The sequence below is a fragment of the Haemorhous mexicanus genome, chromosome 2 (assembly GCF_027477595.1).
Source record: "Haemorhous mexicanus isolate bHaeMex1 chromosome 2, bHaeMex1.pri, whole genome shotgun sequence".
NCBI lineage: Eukaryota > Metazoa > Chordata > Aves > Passeriformes > Fringillidae > Haemorhous > Haemorhous mexicanus.
The window spans coordinates 100,931,832-100,959,147 of NC_082342.1; the positions used below are offsets into that span (position 1 = coordinate 100,931,832).

The 27,316-nt window shown below is 36.2% G+C and overlaps 1 protein-coding gene across 5 annotated transcripts in view; it reads left to right on the top strand.

Annotated features, from left to right (window-relative positions):
* STS (steroid sulfatase) overlaps positions 1-27,316 on the top strand; it is a 107,097-nt gene that overhangs the window by 9,268 nt on the left and 70,513 nt on the right. For all 5 annotated transcript variants that reach the window (XM_059839715.1, XM_059839717.1, XM_059839714.1 and 2 more), the window contains 4 exons: positions 13,575-13,727; positions 15,432-15,553; positions 18,824-18,946; positions 24,538-24,961. In XM_059839715.1, the coding sequence (XP_059695698.1) occupies positions 13,575-13,727; positions 15,432-15,553; positions 18,824-18,946; positions 24,538-24,961 (822 nt within the window). The remainder of the gene's footprint in view (positions 1-13,574; positions 13,728-15,431; positions 15,554-18,823; positions 18,947-24,537; positions 24,962-27,316) is intronic.

Sequence of the window (27,316 nt, forward strand, 5' to 3'; positions counted from 1 at the left end):
GCTTTTCATTAATTTTATCTATATTTTGTAATACATATCCATGTTTTATCATTACTTTCTTCTAATTTACATAATCATAAGGTTTTGAATGAATGTCAATAATAATTTGTTGTAACAAAATTTACTGGAAGTAGTTATTATGCATTTAAGAGTTGCAAGAAATGTGTTTTGGCAGTGGATGTTGCTTCTCATCTGTTGTATCTCTAGTACTGCCTCTTTTGTCCATATACAGGGGTTTTTTTTAATACCTTCTAAAATATTAATCTAAAAATATAATTATTCAAAGGGATTAAAAAGTAATTGGCTATTTATTTTAGAGAGATTGACAAGATTTTTTAAAAATGGTTTTTATATTCACTTACTAAAGCTTTGAATAAATGCAAGACAATAGTGCCATTTTTCAAAGGCTTAAGATAGGACTAGCATTTCCCATCAGCATTTGAGATAGCGAAAAGGTTGATAATTTTAAATTCTTTCAAAGTTGTTAAAGTGGAATGTTACTTTAAAATAGACAGAGGAAAGCTCAGGACAAGCTGTACTGATTTCCTGAACTACAGAAAAATGTAATTTAAACTTTGCATTTAGGCAGCTCTTCAAAAATCTTGGTTCAATTTGATTCCTCACAGTCATTTTGAGCTCTTAGGTTTTGCCTGGATGAAAAGTAAAATTTCATACTTAGGTTGTAAGTCTTGGATTCTGTTAAGTTTCATCAGCAGTGATTGTCACAAATCTTCGGACATCCATCTTCCTGATCAAATTTCCTCGTGACAAATACATAAATTGGGATGAGGGTGACAATAGCTAAGAAGGAAGGTAATATGTCAACTAGCTAGGACTTCTTGAAGTTTAATGAATGATTTTTCGCATTAGGGTCCTTGGGCTTTCTGGAAGCAGTCATTTTCTGGGAGCACATATAGTTTCTAAGACAATGCATATTAAAGAAACCAGGATGGGCTATGGTGTATGGTATTTATAAAAAGAGAATCTCAAAATATTCGGTGCCTCCAGTGGAAAAGTTTGAAAAACCCTGATCTGAAATTATACTTTAAAAGGTGTTTTAGTGTAGTTTGTATAAAATTGCTATGTAATATTCTGTAGGAATGCTTCCCATGTGTACAGAAGGCAGAAATGTACTTGAGATTCTGGCATAGCCCTTGTTTTCCAAAAATACAGTGAAAATTAATGAAAAAGTCTAACAGGAGATCTTTAGCAACAAACTAAAATAGGCATCTTGGTTAAGCATATCTATATACCCATTATGAGAACATGCTAAAATTGTTTCATACTAGTGAAGCAGTGTCTTATCAAGAAATCCTGTCAGTCTTATATAAATTATCTTTTTCAGTGTTGTCCTTCTTCCCTTTCACTCTTCTGTTTCACTTCACATGACTGGACTTTGTACCCATATACTGATAAGTGTACAGCCATCTTGTTTGCATAGGAGAGTCACTGAAACAATTCCGTGCTGGAAGGTAAAACATCTTTTCTGCCCCAAAGTCTGTCACTTACATGTAGTTTATATTGTAAACATTGGGGTAATGTGTAGTTTGAGTTCATATTCTTTCACAGCTCAAAGAAATTCTTCTTGGCAGGAAGTTAGCAATTATGAGAAATAATGACATATTCAATGTTGTCTTTTCTGCATTAACTTAATACAATGTATTTTTTACAATGAAGATGAGATTGCTGAAACCATGCACTCATGTCTAGAAGATATTATCAAATATAATGGCAAATTAGTTTGTAACAGAATGCATTTTTTTATCAGGTATTGCAATGGAGTAGAACATTCCCTGCTTTGAACAGATTAAAGAGAGTATAAGCATTACTTTAATTGTGAAAGCATTTTGAAGAAAATAGAAAGCAGGGTGAACTAGAAGATTTTCCAGCTGTGCCACAGCAGTTTTTTCTTAGCACTTAAGCTCTGGTTGTTTAAAAAGTAATGTTGAAAGTTTATGTAATTTTGATTATGGAGTCTGTTTCAAGAATCAAATGGAAATGAATTGTTAAATGGTTTTGGAGGGGGGTAGGTTCTGAAATAAGTTTGTAGTTTTGAAGTGACTGGTTCATGTGCAGTGTATGTAATCTGAAAAAGTCCATTCAGTTCAAAGGTGGAAGTAACTTTTAAAGGGGTGTTAAATGAATCTAATCTTTTCGTTTGTAACCTCGTACACATTCAACTTGCAAACTGGAAGTAAACACAGCTACTGAGGGGAGACTATCTGTAAGAGAAATCTGAGAGATAGAGGAGAATGGCAAAGTGTAACAGAGAAAGGAAAAATGTAAGAAAAATTCATCACTTCTGGATAGGTTGTATCTTACAGGCTTAAATAAAAAAATTGCATTTGAGCAACCATACTGAGACAAGAAGAAGGAAGATGAAAGAGAACCAAAACACGTGTTGGAGCAGAATCTGACCATACATATTGCTTGATACGTAGTTTTGCAATGACTCATTAATAATATGTATTCCATACATCCTGTTTTCTCACAAACATGTATTTTGCTTTTGCCCTCAGGATGCTGTGTAGGTGGATTTTAGTAAATCTGTGTTAAAGCCCCATCAGTCCAACAGCTGAGGCTGCGCTAACACAGAGGAGAGCCCCAGTTGCCAGTAGGGAGCACTGTGTGCTGCTGGCCCGTGGAAGAGCCCAAGTTGAGGGAAGTCATGGAGGAGGCAGGCAGCGAGGCACAACAGCACTGAGAGCAGTGACTAGTGCTAGAGAGGCAGTGACAATAGCAGCACCTGGGCAAGCAGAATTGGAGGAGTCGAGCCACTGCGTCCGAAAGGTATTTAGCCTCAGTTTACATCGATGGCACACTGATACGGGATTCTTGAGTAAGAAAGGATTTGAAATAGGGTAGAGCAGGGTTTAGAAAGATAAGGATTGCAGAAGAGTTTGTGGGGTGGCTTCTTGATTGTATGAGCAGAAGTTTGGGGATGAGGATGAATGAAATAAAAGTAGTTTATGTAAGAAGTTGAGAGCAGGACTACAGGACAATTGAGATGGCTTTTTAAGACATTCTTAACAAGAATTGTGACTATGGCACTCTAGGCTTTGAACACACAAGTTTTAACAGCTTCAGTATGCAATGACACTGATCTTGGATTTTTTGGCATCGTTGACCAACATTTCAAAATTGGATCAAAAATGGCCTCTTCTTTTTGTCTACCACGCTAAATAATCAGATGACTAGCCATACTTATAAGAAAATTTTAGGGTACAGATCTCAAACAGATCTGTTTTTCTCAGTATTATTTATATTCTGCACTGCTGAAAGAACTGACTATTACGATGAAGAAAACTAGAAGCTATTGACATGGGTTAGTCACTTACAAGAGTAACTCTTAGCATCACACGTCCAGGTCCTCTGTTGTTGTAATAGACAACTGGGTATGTTCTCTAGTATAGCAACTGTCTAATAATAGCAGTAAAGTTTTGTCCTGAGAAAAGGCATTTTAGACAGAGGAATTGATACGTTCTTTCTCATTGATGAACAGAATCCATCCTTTAAAAACATAAGGTTGTGTTGTACCTAAAGGCACAAAGCAAAGGAAAATATATTTTCTTTAAAACTTATTTAAAAACATTCTCATACAGTTGGAAAAGCGCATTATTTGCTTCAGAAATACTGCCAGCATGCTCTAGACCAAGCCAAAAGATAATGAGACCCCTGGAGCTATTACTGAGAAACTTTCAAATGTTAATGGAAAAGCTAATGCTGGTGTACCACAAGAAAAGGTGTGCCATAAGAAAATAGAAAAATGCCTTTTCTGAATACTTTTTAGTTTATTTATGAACTTAAAATGTACAAAATAAGGTGAAAATGAAATAAATTCCTATAGTTTTGAGATACTGATAATTTTCATTTTGTCATGTTGGATTTTGCCTCAGCTCCTATGTGCAAAAAAAATGCTGTTCTGTTTTAACAGCAAGAATTTACAAGTTTCATAGAGTTCCTATGTAAGCAATGAGTAAATAACTAGAGAAGAAGAAGGGGAGGAAGGAAGGGAAGGAGCAAGCGTTTCCTGCTTACACAGGGAAGAACAAACCCAGATACCTCTGGCTTAAATTGCTGTTTTTCCTATATTGCTGTGATATAATATTTGCATTTCTGCAGTTTATTCAGGTATTTTTTTCTTCTGTCTGTCTCCAAGAATCCACTTAGCCTCTTCTTGTATTGTATACATATATTTTTTGTCTTAGAATTATGTGCTGCTTCGGTATCCTTCATTTTAAGACATTAATTTTATTTTTTACTTAATCCTATGATGTTTAAAGTCTATCCCTCAAATATTTTGCCAAGCTAAGTCTAGATACATTGTTTTTTTAATTGATGGGAACATCAGTAATTCTCTTGTAGAATTATTGAAATTAGTAAATGATCAAATCATTAGAATTGGGATAAAGATTTGCTTAATGTGTATATGTCTTGTTTTGTAAACGTCTTTGACTTTTGTCTGCCACATTTTTAGCAGACTCTTGATCTATGTAGTTTGCAATCAGACTGCTATATAGCCACTATGAAGCTCATTATCCTTCTTTTCTTAATTGTATAAGTGTTCTTTCCAGGGTAAACATTTTCCTGGTTTGTAAGACCTCCTAATTTCATGATCTTTACATATTGTTTTCAATTTTGTTTTGCAATGATTGTATTTTATTTTTAAACTGTTTCATACTTTTATATTTAATGAATAATGCTAGTGGAGTACCTCGTCATTAAAGGTGGTTAGAAAATTACTTACCATCTCACTCCCCCCCTCCCCTTTTCTAAAGCTCTCTTTTCATTATGTTATTTGAGGGGAAAATAGAAATGGTGAATAGATAAAGCTATTATCTTTGTTTTAATTTTGTATTTGGTGCTAAAAATTTGGTAATTTGGGAGTTATTCTTTTAACACAAGTCAAAATAATGCAGTAAAAATATCTCCCAGCCTAAAAGAACAAAAAAAGCAGTTTGTGGTTTGCTTTCTCCTTGTAAGTGCTAAACAGGCTATTTTTCGTGTTTAAAAGCAAGGAAGAGTAATTTGTTTTTTAAATTGCCTCATTTAAAAAAGAAAAGACTTTTTTTTTTTTTTGGTTTAAACCCATTTTTTTTTCCTGCTAGAATGACTTTTGTCAAAAACATTCCAGACAATTTCATTTGTAACTATTTGCAGAATGACGACAACATTCCATGAATATTAGTTGTAGCACAAAAGTAACATAAACCAGATTTTCCGGTTTTAGAAACTGTAGGGAAGGAGCTTGGTCTTTAATAAGCTACTACTTGTCTATTTTTAATGTCTCTTACCCATGCAAATTAAGAGGAAGGAGAAGATGTTTGTTTATGTCTTGTGAGCCTCCTGCTTATAGCAGCAACATCATATGTCAGTTGGTCTCAAGTTTTGGTGGGTTTTTTGCGTAATAAGCTTTGCCATTCCCCTCCCTGGTAAAAAGTTCACTTTTAGATCTAGATGGTTTCAGTAACAGCAAAGAAATTTTTGGCTCCTGGTAATCAATGAAAGTAATTTGCCATTGGATTAATTTATTCCTTTTAATTTTAAATGTGGTGGGTTGGCCCTGGCTAACAGCCAAGAACTCAAACAGCTGCTCACTCTCTGCCTTCCTTCCCCAGGGATATGGGGAAAAATTAGTAGGAATGCATGTAACTATTACTTTTGTATAAATCTAGTCTAAACTAAGTCTTAAGGCTTTCTAGTTTGTGGAAAGAGGTCATGAGTATTCCTTCCAAAATTTTTTTATACCAGTCTTAAGAAAAAACTCTTAAGGTGCCTGTATCTTCCTATTGATTAAAAAGAAGGCTTAGGTAATTAGCTGAGACTAAATGCCTTACCTGAAGAATAAATTCACAGGGATTTTCACTCATGGTTTGCACCATGAGTATCTATTTGCTGTGGGCACTTAGATAGGTACTTAAGTTCTTCATGGGTAAAATCACTGTTGGTTGAATTTAGCCTTGTCTTAATTTTTCTTTTTGGTACAATCAGCAATATTGAGAGCCCTTAAGTGTTATCATAATGAAAGTATAAATAACAATAGAACTGGTATGAAAAAAAAACTCTTTGAGAACAAACTAATTCAAATGCCTTTTTTCTTTAAATGAAGCATTATTTTGGAAATAGCGTAACATATTGGGTCATTTTGTTGATGTGCTACTTGCTAGCCTTATGTAGCAAAGAAAATTAACTGGACATTTCCCTGCAATTTTCTCTGGTAAATCATTCTGTCTAGTAAAGTGATTGTAGGTAGAGGAATATGGTATTATAAAATCCAAAGCTTTGATCTTGACAGACTCCAGAGGATTCCATTAAGTAATTCGGGGGAGAGAGGTGTATTTGGTTGGGGTTGTTTGAGTTGTTGTTTTGTTTTGTTTTTCTCTTTGGTTCAATGTTTTCCTCAGATAGACATTCAAAAGCTAGCATTTCAGTGAAAAGGGTTTAGAATCTGCTTTCAAATTAAAGGAAAATAAAATTCAGTTTTAATTAGTTGGTTGTGCTACTGTCCCTTCAGTGACTTACAGCAGGACTTAAATTCCAACCTTCAGATCACAGATTCCAGCCTGTGCTGTAAAGGAAGTGTGTTGGCAAAGCTGAGTCTTTTAATCCAGTACTACTTGTAATTAGAACTTCTATTTAAATGTTCTTAAACACTTCAATTAATAGGAATGGAAACTCAAAGGAGACTAATTTGGCTGCAGTTAGGCAAAGGTGAAGAGTTTGTAACCAGTCAGTGAGATGAAGCTGTGGTTTCTATGTTGTCCAGTTCAAATGGATGTAACCAAACTGCTAATTTGATGTGTAAGAGTCACAGTCTTGCAGAGCTTTACAGTCCTTATCTGCTTGCATAACTCTGAAGTGCAAAATTTGAGGCACAGAAGTTCTTCTGCATGTCCATTTGACACTCTTGAAGAAGCATTGTCAAAAAGTCATTTCACTCAACATCTGTGTATATTAAAAAACCCTGACTCAACATCTTTCAAAACTGTTAAGTAAGCTAAATATAATGGTGGAGTTTAGCTAAGCCCTCAAAGTATGTGAGAAAGATTTCTTTTAAATGGTTTGGATTCTTATATCTCTAGTCTCCAGGAAGTGACATAACATAGTCACTAGTAATTAGTTACTCATTCTAGGCTTTTTTTTTCTTTTGTTTTAAAAGATTTTTCATTCTGAGGATGGTGCATAACTGGCAAGTAAGATTATTACCTGTTTTATCTCGAGGATCTTTCTTATGTTGCTGCCCAGAGCCCATAACCAAAATCAACTTTTTAATGAGCGTTTAGCTAACAGAGAATATTGTGAAACAGTAGAAGGGTAAAAATGTATGTGCTCTAATATGTGCTGTAGCATTCCATGAATTCTTCCCCCTTGGTTAATCCCCAAACCCTCAGCCCTGGAAACATTAACTGTATACCACAGAGTCATCCCTCCCAAAGGGAAAAACAGTCCCCACCATGGACTTGTGTCACAATTTCCTCTGGTTTCTCCCTACCCTGTACTGGCTTGACATCCCTGGTGGCCACCCCCCACTCCTGGTGGCCAGGCCCCTCTGCCCAGCCCTCAGCCCCGCTCCCCACCCCTTCCCCTTTATAAGCTGCCTGCTCCACGTGGTTCCTCCTCTTTCTCCAGGTTTGTCCTTTGGGGACAGTGTTACCCTGCTGGATTAAAACCTTGCAAAAGAGCCTTTCTTGCCTCTATTGCTGAGCCAGTTGCAGTGAGTGTTGAGTGGAGGTTTGACTGTGTTGCCTGAATGTTCACTCAGCTTGCTTTTCAACAGGAGAGGCTTGCTGGCGACAGGGGATAGGCAACAGCACCTTCCACTTAAACACCCGCATTTTTAATGTGTATAAATTATATAGGATTTTTATTGCAAATAAAATAATGACATTATACCACAAAAAATCATATTTTACTCCATTCAGGTTATAATTTGCTACCAGAAAGAATGTTTATTATTTAATAATACTGCTTTTAAGTTCTTTAATGTAGTTGAGACAAAAGTAGAAAATTCTTGAGAGACCATTTTAAAAAGATACCTAAACTAAACTTAGATCTGGTAAGGGGTCTGTGGCTTCATCTCTATTTAATTCAGATTCAATAATTATTCACACGTTAGAAACATGATTATTTATTTAAATGTTTTGCCCAGCTTATATAAAGTGAAATTTCTTTCTTGCAATGAGAAAAAATTTAGTCAATTAAATACAGATTTTCATATATATAAATATAGTTAAGATGCATACTGAAATATAATTAAAATTTTCAGAAAAACAGTGATTATACATCAAAGATTCAGCAAATATTACCGACTTGTAAGAGAAGAATTGAGAGAATTTAGTAAATCTTAAGTTGATACCAGAAAATAATCATTTATACATAATATTTATTTACCATTTCTAAAAATTTAAAAGTTTACTTTTTATAATTGTTTCTCACTAAGCTGAAGAATTTTCTCAGCAGAATCTTATGGAGGGCAGGGCTTTCTCTAGTTTGTTTACATTGTGATTTTTTTTTATGACTTTAGAGAAATTTTTGGAGTTTGAGCATGCAGTTAAGCAAGGTAATTTTTTTTTTCTGCATACTGCTTATGGATAACACAGCATTTTTTTAATGAGAGCAGTATCTTTAAATGTTGCTTATTTCATCAGAAAACACCATACCTTCAAGGACAAAATATATTAAGCATTTTCTCAAAGGGTTCTGTTACATTAAAAGAATAGGTTGCAGATAAATTGCTTAATCAAAGTTAATAAAAATGCTGAGATGATTCAGTTGGGAAGAGATGTTTGAAAGACTTTCATTTAATTGTTCTTGTAAAGATGCATGTGTCTGTAGTAGTCAGAGGATTATCCAGCACACAGCTGCATAAACACATCATGTGACCGGTGAGCAGCTGGCTCATGGGTCGGGTGTAAGAGGTTACAGGGAATGCAGTGACTGGTGGCCTGCCATTAGTGGGGTTCCACAGGGCTCCACTGTAGGCCCAGTACTCTTCAACATTTTCAAAAACAATGTAGGACTGGAAAGTACACTAACTAAGCTTGCTGATGATGCATGCTTAACTAGGAGGAGCTGCTCACTTCTTTGGAGGCAGAGAAATCCTGTAGAGACATCAACAGGGGGGGAGGACAGGGCAATCACCAGCCATATGAAGTTCAATAAGGACAGGTGCCAGGTTCTGCACCTGGGATGGTGCAATTCTGGTTGTATGGACAGACTGGGGAAGGAGAGGCTGGAAAGCAGTGCCAGGAAAGAGACCTGCGGGTCCTGGTCGATGGCAAGTTGACCATGAGTCAGCAGTGCCCTGGCAGCCAGGAGGGCCAACCCTGTCCTGGGGAGCATCAGGGACAGCATGGCCAGCTGGGCAAGGGAGGAGATCGTCCTGCTCTGCTTTAAGCTGAGGTGGCCTCACCTTGAGTGTTGGGGGCAGTTCTGGGTGCCACAGTATAAGTAACACATTAAACTATTAGAGAGAGTCCAGAGGATGACAGCAAAGATGGTGAAGGGCTTTGAGGAGAAGCCATATGAGGAGTGACTGAGTTCATTTGGTTTGTTCATCCTGGAGAAGGGGAGACCGAGGGCAAACCTCATTGCAGTTACAACTTCCTCATGAGGGTAAGAGGAGGAGCAGGCACTGATCTCTCCTCTCTGGTGATCAGTGACAAGACTCGAGAGAATGGCCTGAAGCTGTGCCAGGGAAGGTTTTTGTTGGATATTAGAGAAAGATTCTTCACAAAAGAGGGTGGTTAGGCACTGGAACAGGCTCCCCAAGGAAGTGGTCGCAGCATCAAGCCTGAGAGTTCAGGAAGTGTTTGGATAATGCTCATGGGCACATGATGTGACTCTTGGGGATGTCCTGTGCGGGGCAGAAGTTGGACTTTGATGATCCTTGTAGGTCCCCAGCTTAGGTTATTCTGTAATTCTATGACAGCCATATCTTGAGTCAGTTATTCTGATGGAAAAAGCCAAAAACAAACCAAAAAAACCAACAAATAAACCTCTTTGACCAGCATTTTTTAGTGAAGAAAATAAAAACTTAAAATAAGTGTTTGTTGAAATAGTGGATTGTCTCTGTTTGAGGCTTTTCTTTAGTTCATTTATTCTTACATATTTATATTTTTTGGTTTTTTAATGCTAATAGAAAATATGTGTTGTAATCCAAAAAACACAATTTGGAGATATGGAGAAAAAATAGGACATGTGTATATACATGTGTATATATGTGACCCCACATACATGAGTATATGTGCATATGGACACATCTGTGTGTATATGTATTCATGTCTATAGGTTCCTATACAGTGATTTGAGTATTGTAGGTTGAAATAGGATATGTGAAATACAAATTCTTATGTGGCTATTGTTGTAGGAGATTAAGAACCTCTTGAGTGCTTAACTCATCAGCCACCTTAGAAAGGAAGAAGCTACTTTTAGTTCTATTATGTCATGGGGAAAGTGAAGCAGAGGTTAAAATTTGCCCCACATGCAAAAAAGAAGGAAGAATGATGCCAGATGAATGTGAAACATAAGTCTTCAAAGCTGTTCCTTCCTACTGAAGGAACATCTGAAGAGTGTTACAGAACTAAAAAATTAAAATCAAACTGTTTCAATGCAAGAAACCAAGCCAAACTACAAGTTAATCAATTAAAAATAGACTGTAACAAATCCATGAAGGTTAAAAGATCCATGGAGGGATATTCACTACAATGTTCTCCTCTCCAAAATGCCTTTAATGCTGACTGACAAAAGCTAAAAGGCTGTGCTAGTAAAATAATTTTTTGACAGTTTTTTTTTTTTTAATCTTTTCTTAGGCATTTGAATTGGCTTTGGACAGAGAGGAAACATTAGTTAGTGGAAGTTTAATCTGATTTTGTGTTATCATTTTTTTGTTAGGACTACACATGGCTGTGTTTTCACCAGGAGAAACCCTGGTGTAATACAGACAGCCCTCAGCATTCTCACAGCTTCATTCTTCTCACGTCCTTCCCTTTTAGCCCCTTTGAATTTCTTTGTTGTTGTCTGTTCCACTCAATTTCATCCATCTGATTTTTCTTGCTTTCTGTGCACATCCTTTCAAGACACATGAAAATCTGCTGCAGAAGGAGTACACCAGAGAAATCATAGTTGTTTGGATTATTTTTTTCCCTGTTTCCTTGTTGATTTCACTTCAGGGACATAATATCAAGTGAAGGCAAATAGCTCAATGTGTGAGAGTATCTACAGATATTCCTTCAGAGTTGAGAAGTATCAAGCAGTATTGTGTCAGAGACAAAATTCTATAACCTTTTGGCTGATTTACAAAATGAGATACGGAGGTATTAAATCAGGCTACCTTCTGCGCGTCTTGCAAGCATTCATGCAACTCTCTACATAATGTCACCAACACAGAATTTTTCCTTTTCAACATGCCCATTGGCCTTTGAGACTTTTGCAGTCTGAACATAAGAGCAGGAAAATAAGATCGGGCTTCAGTTTGTTCCTGTCCTCTTGGGTCAATTTGGGTGTTAATTGTTCTCTTGGAAGGCATGGGAAGCAAGTCACTTTTGTTTATCCTTCCAGGGAAGAAAGGCAAGTCTGCACCATAGTAGAGGCTACACAACTTCATTAGTATGGTTATTTGATGAAGGATGAATTGGATATATCCTATGCAGAAATGCATTTACTCTTTTAGACTTACAGTTTGTGTATTTATTTTCCATATCTGAAATGAAGTAGATTGCTTTCCATGGGTTTAACAAGAGAAAAATATACTGCAGTGTTAAGGCTTGGATCTTTAGAGGCTTTTGGCTGAAGTCTAAGCCAGAACTGTGATCACCAAAGTGTTTATAAAATGTACCTTAAACAGTAAAAAAATAGCTAATATACTAAATGAATGAAAGACCTCTTTGTACCTATACTTTCTGACAGAACAGCAATAATGAATTTGGGAATCAGAAGTCCCAATCTGTTTTGATTGATCCCTACTATTTTGGTCTCTTCTCACTTATGTTAGTCCCAAATCTTATCTTCCCAGGTTCTTTCCAATCAGTTCTCTTCATTGACCATAATCATAACTCCTCAGCTCTTTCTTCCCAGACATTCCCAATTCTCTCTCATCTATGTTCCTCAGTTTTGTTTTCCTGTTCACTGTCATCCCTTCCAGTTTCTTTATTACTGTGTCATTTCTCCTCATTTCTGCCTGCAATTCTCATTCCAGCTGGTTATCAACTCCCATTCTTGCTGTTAACATCAGAGTTCTGCCTATTTTGAATCCTCTACAAATAATTTTACCTACCTCATTCTTTGTGAATCTGTCTCCCTCAATGTCTAGCCTCTTTGTACCAGGTAATTCAGTTTTGACTTCTATATTTTCTCTCCAGTTACATTATCTACCATAACCCATTGATTTGCAAGATTTTTCTTTCTTGACCAGCTATCCCCATTCTCTCTGAAAGTATTGTCTCTACCTCCTTTTTCTACCCTTTCGCTTACAAATTTCTACCTTAGTTATGGTTTCTTCACTTCTTGTCCAAGAATAATGCAGAGTGCAGGTGTGACTCGTGCCTCGCCTGCATTTTAAAAAGGCTGCCTGCATCCAGAAAAGATGGGAATCTTACTAAGAGACAGAAAAGTGTCTCTGTTCTTTTTGATTTGTGTGCCTGGCACAGTCCATTACAGCCTGAAGGCACTCAGTTTCAGCCAGGACATGGTCAGTGCAGTTTAACACAGAGATACAACAAGTTATGATTAAGGTAAAACAGCATTCACATCATGCACGTCTGCAAATGCTCTGCTTTTACTATAAAACCATATAATGGTATGTTGTATTGTGTACAATACATCCTTTTTCCTGTTTTAGATTGGATATGGCTTGGGCATTGTTTATTGTGATATGATAGAAATTATTTTTAATTGATTTTGCTATAGACCCTGGTATTTGTAATGTTTGTGAAGAGCCTTTTCTTAAACACTCCTTACAATAATTTCATAGTGCATCTCTTCACCCTCTTTTCCATAATATTTATTCCTTTCCAGAAACTTCAGCTGGGTTTTTTTCCCCTCCATTGTTGAAGAGAAATTCAGTAATTTACTTCATTAGTGGAATTGATTAACTTTTTTTTTCTGCAGTGAGCTTTGGAGGTTTAGGTCCTAAATTATTTCAGATTCTGTGTTCCTCAAACAACATTTGTAGCTGGGGGAAAAAAAAAACCCAAACCAAAACAAAAAAGGAAACAAACACACACAAAAAAAAGGGAAAAAACCCCAAGCATTGTTAGCTCTTATGATTTATTGCTATGCAGTGCATGTGTATATGCAAAATTGCCTCTGAGGTTGTACTTAGTTCTTTATTTGTCTTTATTTAAAGGCTTCATCTGTGTAAAGGACTGGAAGGAAAAATTAGCCATATACTAAAATATGCATTTTTATTTTTAAGAAGTATGAGAGAAAAAATGCTTTATAAAACTTCCAAGAAAAAATGTGCCAAATAAAAGCATTCAGTCTTTTTTTTTCTTTTACTATGCAAAGCATAATAATAAGAATAAATTAGATTAACAATCTATTTATTATATTTTCCACCTGTTCTTACACACCAGGAAGAAGATGGGGCTCTTCTTACTTCTAATAATTTGCCAGTGTGCCATAAACAGTATCAAAACACACAGTGTTTCAAAGCCCAATATAATTTTACTGATGGCTGATGATCTTGGTATTGGAGACCTGGGATGTTACGGGAACAGAACCTTAAGGTAGGATGATAATTTGGTGGAGTCATAGCTTTATATTTAGTTTTCAATGGATTTTTAAAATTAAAAATGCCAGAATGTTCAGAGGTTTGATTAGGTTTCTTTATGAGTCACCAAATTTAATAACTTTTCCAGAGATTTGAATATTCAATCCTTATTTTCTTTTTTTGACCAAAGACTTAGCTAATGTTAAAAGTTGCAGTTGCTGAAAAGTTGCATTAGAAACAGAGGATTGAGCAACCAGCCAAATAAGGGTAGCTCTAGAGTGCTAAAGCATAAACAACAATTTTCTTCTAGAATATACATTACACAAGTTCTGTGAATTAAACATATTTTGAAACACTCATGATTTGGGACAAGTTTGTTGTTAACTAACTGGAAAGAAAGAGCTGATATTTGCCCTTAATTTATCTTCATACAGTAGTCAATCTATTAATTAAAGCAAATGTTAATATACTTAAATAATACATCAATGTGCCCTGGGATGTTTCTTGCTACCAGCTTAGATGTGATGGTTGTGTAAACAGAGCAAGTGATATCTAGCCATTGTGTTTCAGTGCAAAGTTAAATAAAAACATTCAGACTAAAAGCACTGTCTGTCAAATGTTAAATGCTCTTTTTCCTGCTGATGTTAGAAGTAAAATCTTCTCATAACTCAGAAAAAAATACAAATCAAGTTACAGCTTCTGGTTTTAAACAAGGAAAAATATATATAACATTGATGCTTGGATCACTCCCCTCACAGGCAGCAGAACAACCTAAAGATCTATATTCTCTGCTGAGAGAATTTGGAATTAGATTTTTGGAATATGATGAATTTTCATCTTGGTGATTGTTATCAGTAGGTGACTTTACAGATAGAAAATAATTCCATTGGAAAATTAATGTTTCTGACTATTCAGACTTAGATGATGGGATCACTAGTGTGCCTTGAGGTCATGGTCATTAATCTCCAGGGTCAGAGAGCTATTAGAGCATGCTGCAGCTGCTGGCCAGTCTGCATTAGTAATTTTTATCTGTAGAACCAAGGACACAGGATTTCTTCCTGAAGGACCCAATTTTAATCTGCATGATGAGCCAGGTCACAGACAAGTTTCCCATGCAGATATGGAAGCTAGGTTCTGCCCCTGGGTCTAATATAGCAGACATAATCATGTCAGACATGTAGATATTGTTAATCTAGAGCATAACACAGAGTCATAATCATTTGAATCTCTTCTAATACTTATAGCACCACATGACATTATCCCTACCCCAAAAAGCTTTTGCTGGAGAGAGACTGAAGAGGCACCAAGTAGGGAGCAAGCAAGCACAACCTTTCTCTAGTCTCTCTTACCCTCATTACAGAAGCAAAAAAGTTGTAAAAATTACAGTTCTGGTCAAGGAACACATTAAAAAGGGTTGCAATACTATATGTCCAGATGTTGCATTTTAAAACTGGTCATGAAGAATAGAAGAAAGTGCAGAAAAAGATTTTTGCTGCAATGTTACAGTGTCTCTCTTCAGACGCCTCATGTAAAAATATTTGACACAAGAGTATTTGGAATTGCAACCTCGCCATGAGTTTGATAATTTACATATGGTAAATTTTTACTGGATTTTCATGATAGTTCTTGCCTCAGATGCCTTGTTCTTACCATGCCTGTATCCAAATGACCATCTTTGTTTGTTTTTTTTTTTTTTTTACACCTGCTTCTGTTTTTCCAGAACCCCTAATATTGACAGACTAGCAGAGGAAGGAGTGACACTTACTCAGCATATAGCAGCATCCCCACTTTGTACTCCAAGCAGGGCAGCTTTCCTGACAGGGAGATATCCTATAAGATCAGGTAAAATCCCATCACTTTATTTATATATAAATACTTTATTTTCTTTACAGTAAGCTGTATGCAGGTATTTTGTCTGGCCTTCCTTGATTTGTTTATTATTATGAGATTTAATAATGGTAAATGATCAGTCCTTTCAGTGACTGATCAAGCTCAGCAGAGTTGGTCTATATTAGAAATATTTCATATATAGGGAGAATTTTCACATTTCAGAAGAGTTGACACAACGATAAAGTTTATTTAGTGAGTAAAATTTTTTTTTGTTTAAATAGCAACAAAGCAGTCTGACTGTGGTATTTAATGCCAACATTTAATCCAATGTCCTGGACTGCATCAGGCACAACATCAACAGCCAGGCAAGGGAGGGGATTGTTATGAACTGCTCTGTGCTAGGGTGGCCTCACCTCAAGGGCTGTGTGCACCAAACCTGACAGAGTTCAAGAAGTGTTTGGACAATACTCTGGGGCGCATAGTGGGACTCCTAGGGATGTCCTGTGGAGGGCTGGATGTTGAATTCAATGATCCCTGTTGCATATCTTCCAACTAAGCATATCTTGTGATTCTCTGTGATTCTGTGAAATTCCTCCACTCTGCAATGACCCCAGGCTCTTTGCCTGCTCCCACTGTGTTGGTGGGCAGCCCAAGTATTGAACACCACAGAGACGCGTCTAGAAAAACTCCGTGGAAGAACCCAATGTAAATACTTCTTCTCAAGCATTTCTGTTTCTGCTAAACCTTTTTGTTTAGACTGATGCTTCAGGTTTTAGCTTTTATATTTTTCAAATTCTATTCTGCTTTAGTGTGTAAGTCTAGGCTTCACATTATGGGATAGTAAGCTCTCTCCACAGAGCAGGTAGACAAAGCTGGGGACCCAAGGACAGCAGATCCAGATCTCAGGCCCAAGAGCATAAACGACGGTGGACTGAACAGAGAAAACAAGAAGGGTGGGACTTCATGGGCTAAAGCTGTAAATGGATCATTAGCTCCAATGTGCTAATGGACCAAAACTTAGAAAAATGTGAGACCCTGTGGCCTGTTGCCCATTTTGTGGCCATTTTGGGTTTTGCTGCCCAAGGTGGATCTATTTGAGGCCTCTTAATAAATACCTACTTTACTCTTTAGCTGCATCTGGTCTCTGTTCTAGGTCAGCCTTCACAAGGCATCAAGACAAATTGTTGGGTTTGTGTTTTGGTTTTTCTTTTTTTCTTGTAGGGGGCAGGTAGGGGCAGGACAGTTCATTAAGGTACTCAGTTGCCCTGAAAACTGGGAAGAAGAGAGCAAAAAAATATCTTACTTATTTGAAGTGCTATTTTTGTTCCATATCTACCCATACACAGCATTAAGTATCCTGTGAAAACATGCATTTAATTTCTCTTACTTTCAAAGTACCTGATCCAAAGCCTATTTGAGTCCATGAAGATCTAGTCTGTTTATTTTAGTGTGCAGGGACTGAGCCTCTCAGTGCTTAGCCATGCAACTTTAACATTCCCTTAACATCATTTTTAGCAAGGATCATTATACATTAATCAGATCACTTGTTCATTAGTGATAAAACATCCTGTCCTTGCTTCTGGGAATGAAAGCAAAGCAAGACTCTGGAGCCTACTTGATACGTTTGTGCTCACTCAAATCAAGTAACAAGCTTCTGCAAAAGTGCCAGCTAATATAACTTGCTAAATTTTCCACTACATTTGTCTGCAAAGGAAAATTTTCTATACCTGTTACCGATATATTGTTATTAATATTTACTGTAGATAAAGTCACAGATCACTTTCCAAAATGTTGCTTGTTCTTATTTCTGAAAAATTAGGACTTGAACTAATTTTTTTCTTCACTGATCAGCTCTCAGACATACTTAATCATTTCCATGTAGGTACAAAAATTGAATTTTGTCTTACTGAAGTTACAAAATTTCTAAATATGGACTGCTTCTCAATATCACTGAAGAACTAGTAAAGGCTTATTATAGAAGACACTAGAATCATGGTGTGGAAAAAATGTTAGAAATATAAATCTCCTGCTAACAGAACTAAAGAAAAAGATTCCAAAATGCTGTATTTGATGAGACACAAGCTAAGAGAAAGGTAATGATGAAAAAAATTAGCAATCATGCTTCTGTACTTTCATTCTGATAATGGGATTACACTGATTTCAGTTACAAGAGCTTGAAATATGTAAAAATAAATATAAAGAAGTAAAATATAGATAAATATATGACTAAAGCTATCTGAAGCATTGATTAGCAAAACTGTCTGGGCTGAAAAACTGAAGTCGGCATTTGAAGGGTAGGTTGAGCTCTCTTTAATAAACCAGTCTAACGAGTCATTTTCTCATGTAACCACAAGGGATACCTGAGGGAGGATTCTGGTTGTCTACATCAGTCATGTAACTTGGGCACTGTAATCATCCAGTTGCATAATTTAGATTTCCTGAAGATACATCTGCACAGATTTGCATAGATATTCTCTGTTCTTACTGTCTTATTTTCAGTGCCAGCCCTCATCTGGAATCCTAGTAATCTAATTTTTATGAACCTGAGCTCTCAAGTTCTTCATCCTGAGTGCACTTTATAAGCTCATTTGTGTTTCTCAGACTCTTAGCATATAGAAATTACTGTGCCTTATTTAGATGTTGTCTTGATAGCCAGTACCTGATGCTCCTTTAGTGCACTCATTCAGTGTGCATTGGATGATGTGTCTTCATGCCACTGGAGCACCCCATCAATGCTGACAGCTCAAACCACTCTATTTACAGGATCAGAATCTCTCTTGCTCTTTCTGACCTCATGATGTTTACATGCCCAGAAGTAAGACTGCCCTATTTCAATATGACTTCTCTCAAAAAACCTTACTTGTAGAAAACCACATTTGAGGACAGGGGAAATTCTCAAAGTAGAACTTGGGAATGATCTCACTTAGTCTTCATCTTCCTTCCCTCCCTGTGTACAAGAAAAATAATTTATGCAAGCTCAATTTCTTAAAATTTTGCTATACCTTAGAAAATCTACAGAAAGGGCTGCAGCTGTTTATGTGATGGCTGGCCCCATGGTTATAAGCTCAGAATTTTTTTCTCCACGTCTGTTTCTGGTGTCAATACAGGAAAGACCTCACTCATCTAAATGGATGATTGTATCTTCCATTCGCAACACTTAGTGTCTGATTGTAATATGTCATTTAAGTGATACCACCTAAGGCAAAAAAGTGCATGCAGAACTAATGAATGGAAATTCTTTCTTGGTATTATCCTGGTCTCATTCATTTTTATTGTATTTAGGAATGGCTGCCTTCTCACGAGTTGGTGTCTTCTTATTTTCTGCCTCTTCTGGGGGACTTCCTTCTGAAGAAATAACTTTTTCCAAACTCCTGAAGCAGAAAGGTTATGCAACAGCTCTAATAGGTAAAATTGCAGACATGCGCAGCGCTGTTTTCTTTCATTTCAATGAAAAGAACGTTAACTTCCCATATAGGCTTTTAAGGGCCTGCATTAAGCTTTTCTCCCCACAGCATAATGAATTTATTCTTCTGGAACAAAGCTGAGCACATTCCCATGCCTATGTGAAACACTAGTCAGGTAAGAACGTCTAATTCACTTGTGTAGTTATAGTCTAATTTTGCAAGTACTGAAGAAACAAGTTGAACAAACTGAAATTTTTTCAAGCCCTTGAAAAGTTTTCAGTATAATTAGGAGTTTGATTACATCAGAGAGACAATGAGGGGTTGATCACAGGGGTACAAGTCAGCGCCATGGTTGTTTTTCACCAGTGTTCAAATTCCCATAAAGTAAATAATGCTCTACCTGGGCTACCATCTTAGTCCTCAGACAAAAATGGACATTTCCAGGAATTTTTTCATATTATTTGCTAGATATTTCATATAAAAATGTATTTCTCTCTCATTATAAAGACAGTTCAGACAACTGATCACAGCATAAATATCCAGTGATGGGCAAAAAAAAACATACTAGGTTAATATTAAATAGAATTGGAATTAATGTCATAAAAGTATAGCATTAAAAATTTCTGAATTTTTTTTTCTTAATTTGGCCACTGCCTATATTTTAAAAGATTCTTGAAAAGTTCAACTCGAATTACATAATGCGTTTCTGTCCTGGAATTGCTAGGGTATAGTTGTACAGAGAACATCATACTGGAATATTACTAAATTAATTTATATGAAGGATGCATGCAATTTGTTTTTTTAATGAAACAGAAACTTGCAATTTTGAGAGTAATTTCTGTTTATAAACCCAGGCTGTTTAGCAAGGCTAACAATTCATGTCACTGTTCAAAAAAGGTCTGTGTTATGTAGATAAACTAGTGTCAGTGTTCTAACTAAAAATCCTACTTAGCTATACTCCAGTCTTATAAAGCATAAAATACCATGATGTCCTGAAAGAATGAAAATAGAAAACCAGAAATCATTATCAGAAATTTATTTAATGTAGGTGAATTTTAACCATAGTTCACATAGTTCATAGTTTGAACAAAAAAGCCATTCATGATTTGTCATGTTCCTTGTGGACTTGATTTGTATTTCTCTGTATTCAATTAAAGACTGTTTTTTTTCTGTTTGTAACAAGCACAGTAATACAACTCATTTTCTGGGGCTGACCCAGTTAATGTTCTTTTTTTAACTACTTTTGCTGCAGCATGACAGCTTGCCACTTAGATCTCCAGAAGTTCTCTCCATGATGCTTAATGAACAATTCTTCCAAGTGGCCTGAGTGATAGCTATGAGACCATAAAATGTAATATTACCATACCCTTAGAGTATAATGAAGGTTTCCAAAAATCAAGAAGTGCATTAAAATTAGGGATAAAGCATATGTAAATGACAGAAAGAAAAATTATGTAGATTTGAAGACTAGATAGGCAGTCTGATTCACAACCAGTATATTTTCTGCTTTTGCTGGTGTTCTTATATTATATTGGTCTAGGTCATGGACTCTTTGCTTGGTTCAATTTAACTCAGCAGCTCCCAAAGAATTAATTGTCAAATCCTGCACCAGTGATGGATTGGCATAAGGATAATTTGAAGCCTTTCTGATCCTCAGGCCTGTAGTGCCTTTTTTTTTTTTTTTTTGGTCAATCTCCTCTCTGAGGAAATTATTTTTCTTCCCTAGGTGCATTTTTGTTTCTTTTTTAAATTTTTTTTGTCTTCTGAATATATACTTTTTTTGTTTGATATGTCCCAAAATATATTTCATCTATAAATCTACTTTATGTATACACTTTTCTACCGCATTGTTTTCCCCTGTGACATAAAGAAGGTGACAATCAATAGGTCTGTCAGGAAAGCACACGATCAGATCTGCAACAAAACAAAGTTCTATCAAAAAAAACAGATGCATAGAATACGTAATATTTCACCAGTGGGAAGAAATGCTGATGTTTTGTTGGAAATTGCTATTCATAATGCAAAAATTTCCCTTACATTTCGTAGATAGTATTTTAACCACTGCTATGCTAAATTGCAGTAGAGTAAAGGTTAATTTCCTCAATGTTGCTATCCAGTGTGTTGTCCAGAGTCCAGAGAAGTTTGAAATCCACCTATGTAGCTTATCTCCAAAGCTAAAATACTAATTGATAACTTATTTCTTTCAGAATGAAATATTATAATGTTTGGGAACATCACAGTAGTAAGGTGTCCAAGACTGACTGAGTCTGTGGAGTGGAATTAGTACAACAGTTATTCATAAAACAGCCTAAAATCTGTCCATGTTAATACCATAAGCACATACACTTTTTATAAATTTTGCTATGTACTTCAAATAAATATATTTCCTAAGAACATCAAATATTTCTGTTTGCATCTTGCTTCACATCTTGTATCTTGTCATTTATCTGAAAAGCACAAAATCATTCCAAAAGAAATATATCCAAAAGAAATATATTCCAAAAGAAATTATATAAAAATCAGTCTTTTTACCAAAACCACTACAGTATTTCTCTTTTTTCGAATATCTGAGGAAAAAATACAGGGGAAACATGGATTTCTGTAGTGTCCTTAGGATTCTGCATTTTGAAAAATGGAGTTTCAAGTGAAATTTCTTGGCTTAATAGGACTTGCTTCTCACTTCCACTTGCCTTTCATCGCATTGCTTTCGTTCTGCAGAAGTCTTAATTGTGGCTGATGGAGAGGGAAAAAAGCCTAGGTCTCAAATTATTACGGTACTCATAATTTACAATTAACAGCATAAATTTCACTCAAAAGCTTGGTAGAATTTGTTGAAATGCTTATGATGCTTGTGTGAAGTGTCCATTCTATGAAGCATCACTTGGCAAAGAGACGAGAGCATTTTGCATTGCTCTCAGATTCAGAAGGGCCCCAGAATCTAAAGCACATTACAGTAATCTGTTCAAGCACTAGCTCAAGGCAGGGGTTATTGTCACAAGGAGTGAAATGAAACGTGTATTGTGCACCCAGCCATCACTTGCTTTTTCAGAGTAGTGCAGGATCTATCAAAACCTTTTGCCTCCCCAGCCATTTGAGAATGGCAGTTGTGTCATTCCGTCACAGCTCCCGATATCATTTGGGCAGGGGCTTCTGTTGCTTTTTCTGCTAACCTGATCTCTGCTTTGCTTGGCTTAAGTTGCTTCTCAACAAATCTTTTTCTGAGGAGCAAGTTTGTCTTGACATTGAACAATTTGTTGTGCTTGCTAAAGAAGCCCTTTCAATAAAAATGGGACTTACATTTCCCCCTGCCCTAATTTGTTATTGAAAGGTTTTTCTATCCTGGATTGTCATTGAGATCCAGTTAAAAAATCAACTACATATCATAATAAGTGACCTTTAAGGTATATTTAATTTGTTTGAGTTTCTTTTTCATATTTTCTTACTGAATTATAGTTGCTTTGAGATTTACATATAATAGCAAAAAAAAAAAAAAGGCAGAAAGGCAGAAGAGCAGTTTCTTTTCATGATGACAGTTGTTTCTTGCTCACTGTGTTACACATCTGGCTTTATAATTATTCCATTAAGACAATCATTCAAACACAAGAGAAAAAATGAAGCATTTCTTTTCAAAAATCTGTGTCTTTGAATGCTGGGAATGAAAATCAGAGTTCCAGCCTCACCTAGCCCTTTATAGCACCATTATAACTTCTGAAATTTCAGTAGAATGGTGTGTACTGCTTGTTTTCTTAATTGACCATGATAATTTTCACTGGATCATGTCAAAAGTAGTGACCAGAACAATTCTGTTCAGAATACCACCAGCAGAATGCCACTTCAGGTGATGGGCTGTCTGACAGGGAGAAGTTCTGATGGAATGAGAAAGGTGTAGAGGCCTTAATTTCACTGACACATAAGCAGACCTGAAAATGTTTTTTACCTGCTTTGATGATATGTAAAAGTTATTTTTAGCTTAAGACCATCAAGAGACATGTGAGGAAAACTGGATTTAATTATGCTCTCAGATTCAAGATTACTGCTTTTTCTCCACCTTTGCTGACAGGCAAACTTAGGCATATGACATTCTCATCCTATAACTCAGTTCTGTTATTTGTGGAAGAGAAATAAGAGCATCCACCTAATTTGCTAAATTTTAAAAAAGCAGAACTGATCCCTGTGTTCATCCTCTTTGGTACTGCAGTACCTGCATTTGTCACAGCCAAAGGAAAAAGTGTGGGATGAATACGATGTTCTGGAGACCCAGAAGGAGATGTTCAGGACTGTTTGCATCAGGACTCTCTTACAAAGGTGTAAAAGCTGGCTTGGTTTGAAAAAGGGGAAAATTCTGTGTATGCCCTTTTTTTCTGTTTTGCATTTACTGCCATGAATAATCTGAATTCTCTGAAACAAGTATTTCCAATTTCTTTGGGGTAAGTTATGGAAATGAAGACTTACTGGGTTTGTAGTTTTTCTTGTTTATTTCTTTTGCAATCACAACCCCTGAATTATGCTGGTCATATTTAGGTGTTTGATTCAGAAAAATAAATAAAGTTTGGCCTAGCAGTATATAATGTAATCTGTTTTTTCAAGGCCAGCATGCTTTTCTAAAATATTCAGCACATTTTCTTGCTGAGAGCAAAGGCATAGCTCTATCCATAATCTATCTCAATAAGCTTAACTGAATTTGAATTTTTTTATAATTATGCATTTTGATTCAAATAACTGCTACGAGTTAGGTTTGTTGTGCTAAGCAATACATAACCATGTGGTGAGAGGTTGTACCTGAGTCATAGAATGAATTATCTAGATACTTACCATAATCAACATGAATATAGATTGTATTAGTATAATGCAAATCAGGCTCAGTGGTTTCTTATGTCAGACAGGGTCCAACATTATTGCAGAATTAGAGTGATTTCCTAGTGGTACAAAATGATGTGAGAGAGAGTATTTGAAAGCAATTTACTTGTTACTGTTGTTTTTTATTTATATATATGAAATTTATAAATATAAAATAAGCAGCCTCTATATATATGTGTATTTTGACGGATATTGGCAATTTCAGAGATTTCACAATCTAAATAATAAATGCTTTAATAATTTTCATATTCTTGATTTATTTTCTTGTTACTGTTTTATTATTCTTTTGTCTTTTTTTTAATTAGTCAAATTGTTTGCCAGAAAAACTTCAGAAAAGATATTTTGTACTTCCATATTTGTTCTTCCTCTTCAATCAGTGGCTGCTACAAATCAGTATTATCTTATGACGACTACACATACTTAATTTTCAAAGTTAACTGTCTGATAGAGCTTTGTTTCTCTTCAATGACCTGCTAGCCCACTCAGAATTTAATGTTCTTCAGCGGCAGCCATGTTAATCTATTTCTAACTGTGATGAAGAGGGAGATATGAAAAAGAAATCTTTGATGGAGGCACAAAGAAAGTTTCAGTAGAAAATACTGATCCGCACAATAAATGCTGGAAGCAGGGGGATATCAGCCAGATATTGAAGGTTTTATGTTTGAATTAATGCACATTAAAAGTAAGTTTCATGATTTAACTACAAAAATACTCCCTGTCCTTCTCTCTTTGTAGGAAAGTGGCATCTTGGGATGAACTGTGAAAGCAGTAATGACTTCTGTCACCACCCCCTCAGTCATGGATTTGATTACTTTTATGGCCTTCCCGTGACCAATTTTAGAGACTGCAAACCTGGCCAAGGCAGTGTTTTTTTAAAAGGTGTTCAGAAAGACCTTGTCATCCCAATCCAAATCACTGGAATAGCCCTTGTGTCTTTGGCAGTAGTGCAGTACATTGGTCTTCTCAAAGTACCCTTCCAAGCATTGGGTTACTTCTTGTTAATAATCACAATTTCACTTGTGGTTTTGATTTTTTTCTTCTATCATTTTCAACAATTAAACTGCTTTTTAATGAGGGACCATCGGATTATCCAGCAGCCACTGTCCTATGAGAACCTTACTCAGAGGCTGACAAAAGAAGCCATGAAGTTTATTGAAAGGTAGGTTTCTAACTGCGTTGTAAGTTAACATCGGCATCTCATGGTGACTGTGAAAATTAGAAAAAAAGTGACCTGGTGGGCACAGGGAATATGTCGTTATATGTGATTGTAATTTTTTTCCTTTAAAAGATGATGTTAATCTTATTGGTAGGAATGACTGTTTGGTTGTCTCCTATCAGGTATGCAATTAATTTCTCTATAAAAAGGGAAATGTTTATTCTTAAGAATTTCATGTAACTTGAAATATGAAATTTTTTTGTGGTGTGACTTAATTCTGTGAAAGCACAATGCAGAGTCATAATTCATTACTTTTCTGGAATGGGGAGATGTTCTTCATTGTTGAGTTGGTGCATCCATTAAAAGGCATTCATATGGCTAATTTTTTAAGATACTGTCACTTTAGATGACTCCACTTTTATAGCAGTAGTTTTGAAAAGATTTGATTTTCCAAAATTAGGGTGCTAGCTTCGGCACCTGGGGCAGAATAACCCCAGGCACCAGGACAGGCTGGGAGTAGCCTGCTGGAAAGCAGCTCTGTGGAGAAGGACCTGGGGGTTCTGGTGGACAACAAACTGTCCATGAGCCAGCAGTGTGTCATGGCAGCCAAGAAGGACAGTAGGATCCTGAGGGGCATTAGGGAGAGCACTGCCAGCAGCGAGGTGATCCTGCTCTTCTGCTCAGCCCTGGTGAGGCCACATCTGAAATGTTGCGTCCAGCTCTGGGACACAGAGCTTCTGGAGCAGGTCCAGCAGAGGGCAATAAAATTGAATAAGGGACTAGAGCATCTCTCTTATGAGGAAAGGCTGAAATATCTGGGCCTGTTCAGCCTCAAGAAGAGACAACTGAGAGAGAACCTTGTCACTGTACATAAGTATCTGCAGGGAGGTGTCAAGAGGACAGAGCCAGGCTCTACTTGGTGGTGCCAAGCAGTAGGACAAGAGGCAATGGGCAGAAGCTGATGCACAGGGAGTTCCAGCTGAATATGAGGAAGGACTTCTTTCCTGTGCAGGTGACAGTGCCTTGGAACAGTTAACCAGAGGGGTTTTGTAGTCTCCCTCTCTGGAGATATTTAAGAACTGTCTGGACATAATCCTGTGCCACATTCTCTGGGCTGACCCTGAGGGAACCCTGACCACGTTCTCAGGGACCCTGACTCACTTAGGCCAGATGATCCCACTGTTTTCCCTTCCAACTTTATCCATTCTGTGATTCTGTGAAACAAACTGGTGTTTTGAAAACAGTGTTTTTAATAGCCATCATAATGGGCCACCTAAACATTGGGTTTACAAAACCATCCTAAGTCATGGTTCATTTTTGCTAGGTCAGTTAGTTGCTTTGCCGTAATCGTCACCAAAGGGCTCTTAATGGGATTAAGTCAAAAAAGTATGCATTTGTACATTCTAAAATAGAAATCAATATAGTTACAGAAAAAATATTTAAGTAATTTAACTTCTGGAAAAAAATATGCACATGTATTTTTCTCCACCACTTTTGATACAATTTTCAGCATTTTAAAAAATAAAAAATCAAGATAAAATCATATTCTAGCATATAGAATTACTGTTATCCTGAATTTCTATTCTACATCCCTGAATTACTGTCCCTTAAAGTATGTAGCATTGGTTTCTGTGAATACATGCAAATGGTGTCATTGCTGGATGAAAACACATACTGGGAATCTGCAGCTAAAGTTTGAAGACTTAATGACTGTACAGAGCAGCTGCTTCTGGCTGTTAGCAAGAAAAAATGTTTATCTAAAATATTGATCTCATACTGCAATTTTTTATAATTTCCATCTTTATGAATATTTGATGTGGCCATTTTTACATATTATACTGAAAAAATGTTTTTTTATAACAAATTTCCTTAAATGAGTAAGTGTTAACAACAATCAACATTTTCATAAGTATTTATAAATTAACTCAACCATCTTTATTTCCTCTTGGTGATGGGGATCGATATAAAGCTGCCTTCTCAGATACATTGTAACTAATTTAACAGTGAAGTACTTTGTTTTTACAAACACATGAACAAACACATTTGAAAATTGTTAAGACATTACTTCCTTAGTGACGAAGCGTTTGGTGATTTCAAAAGACTCTCAAATCCATTAACTATTTGTTGGTATATTCTTCCACTGTTTACAAGTATATAAAGAGCCTGTAGTGATACTGTTTTGGGTATCTATGAATGTTTCACTAATTTCAATGCCATGACAATAAAATGGTTGCCTCAAAAAAGGTGAGTTCAAGATAGAAATCGATGGTAGAAAGCTAGTAACTGTTTTAACTGTATTAATATGTGTAATGTGCACAGTGTTACTATGTAGATTAGTGTTGTTGTTTGACCCCAGTG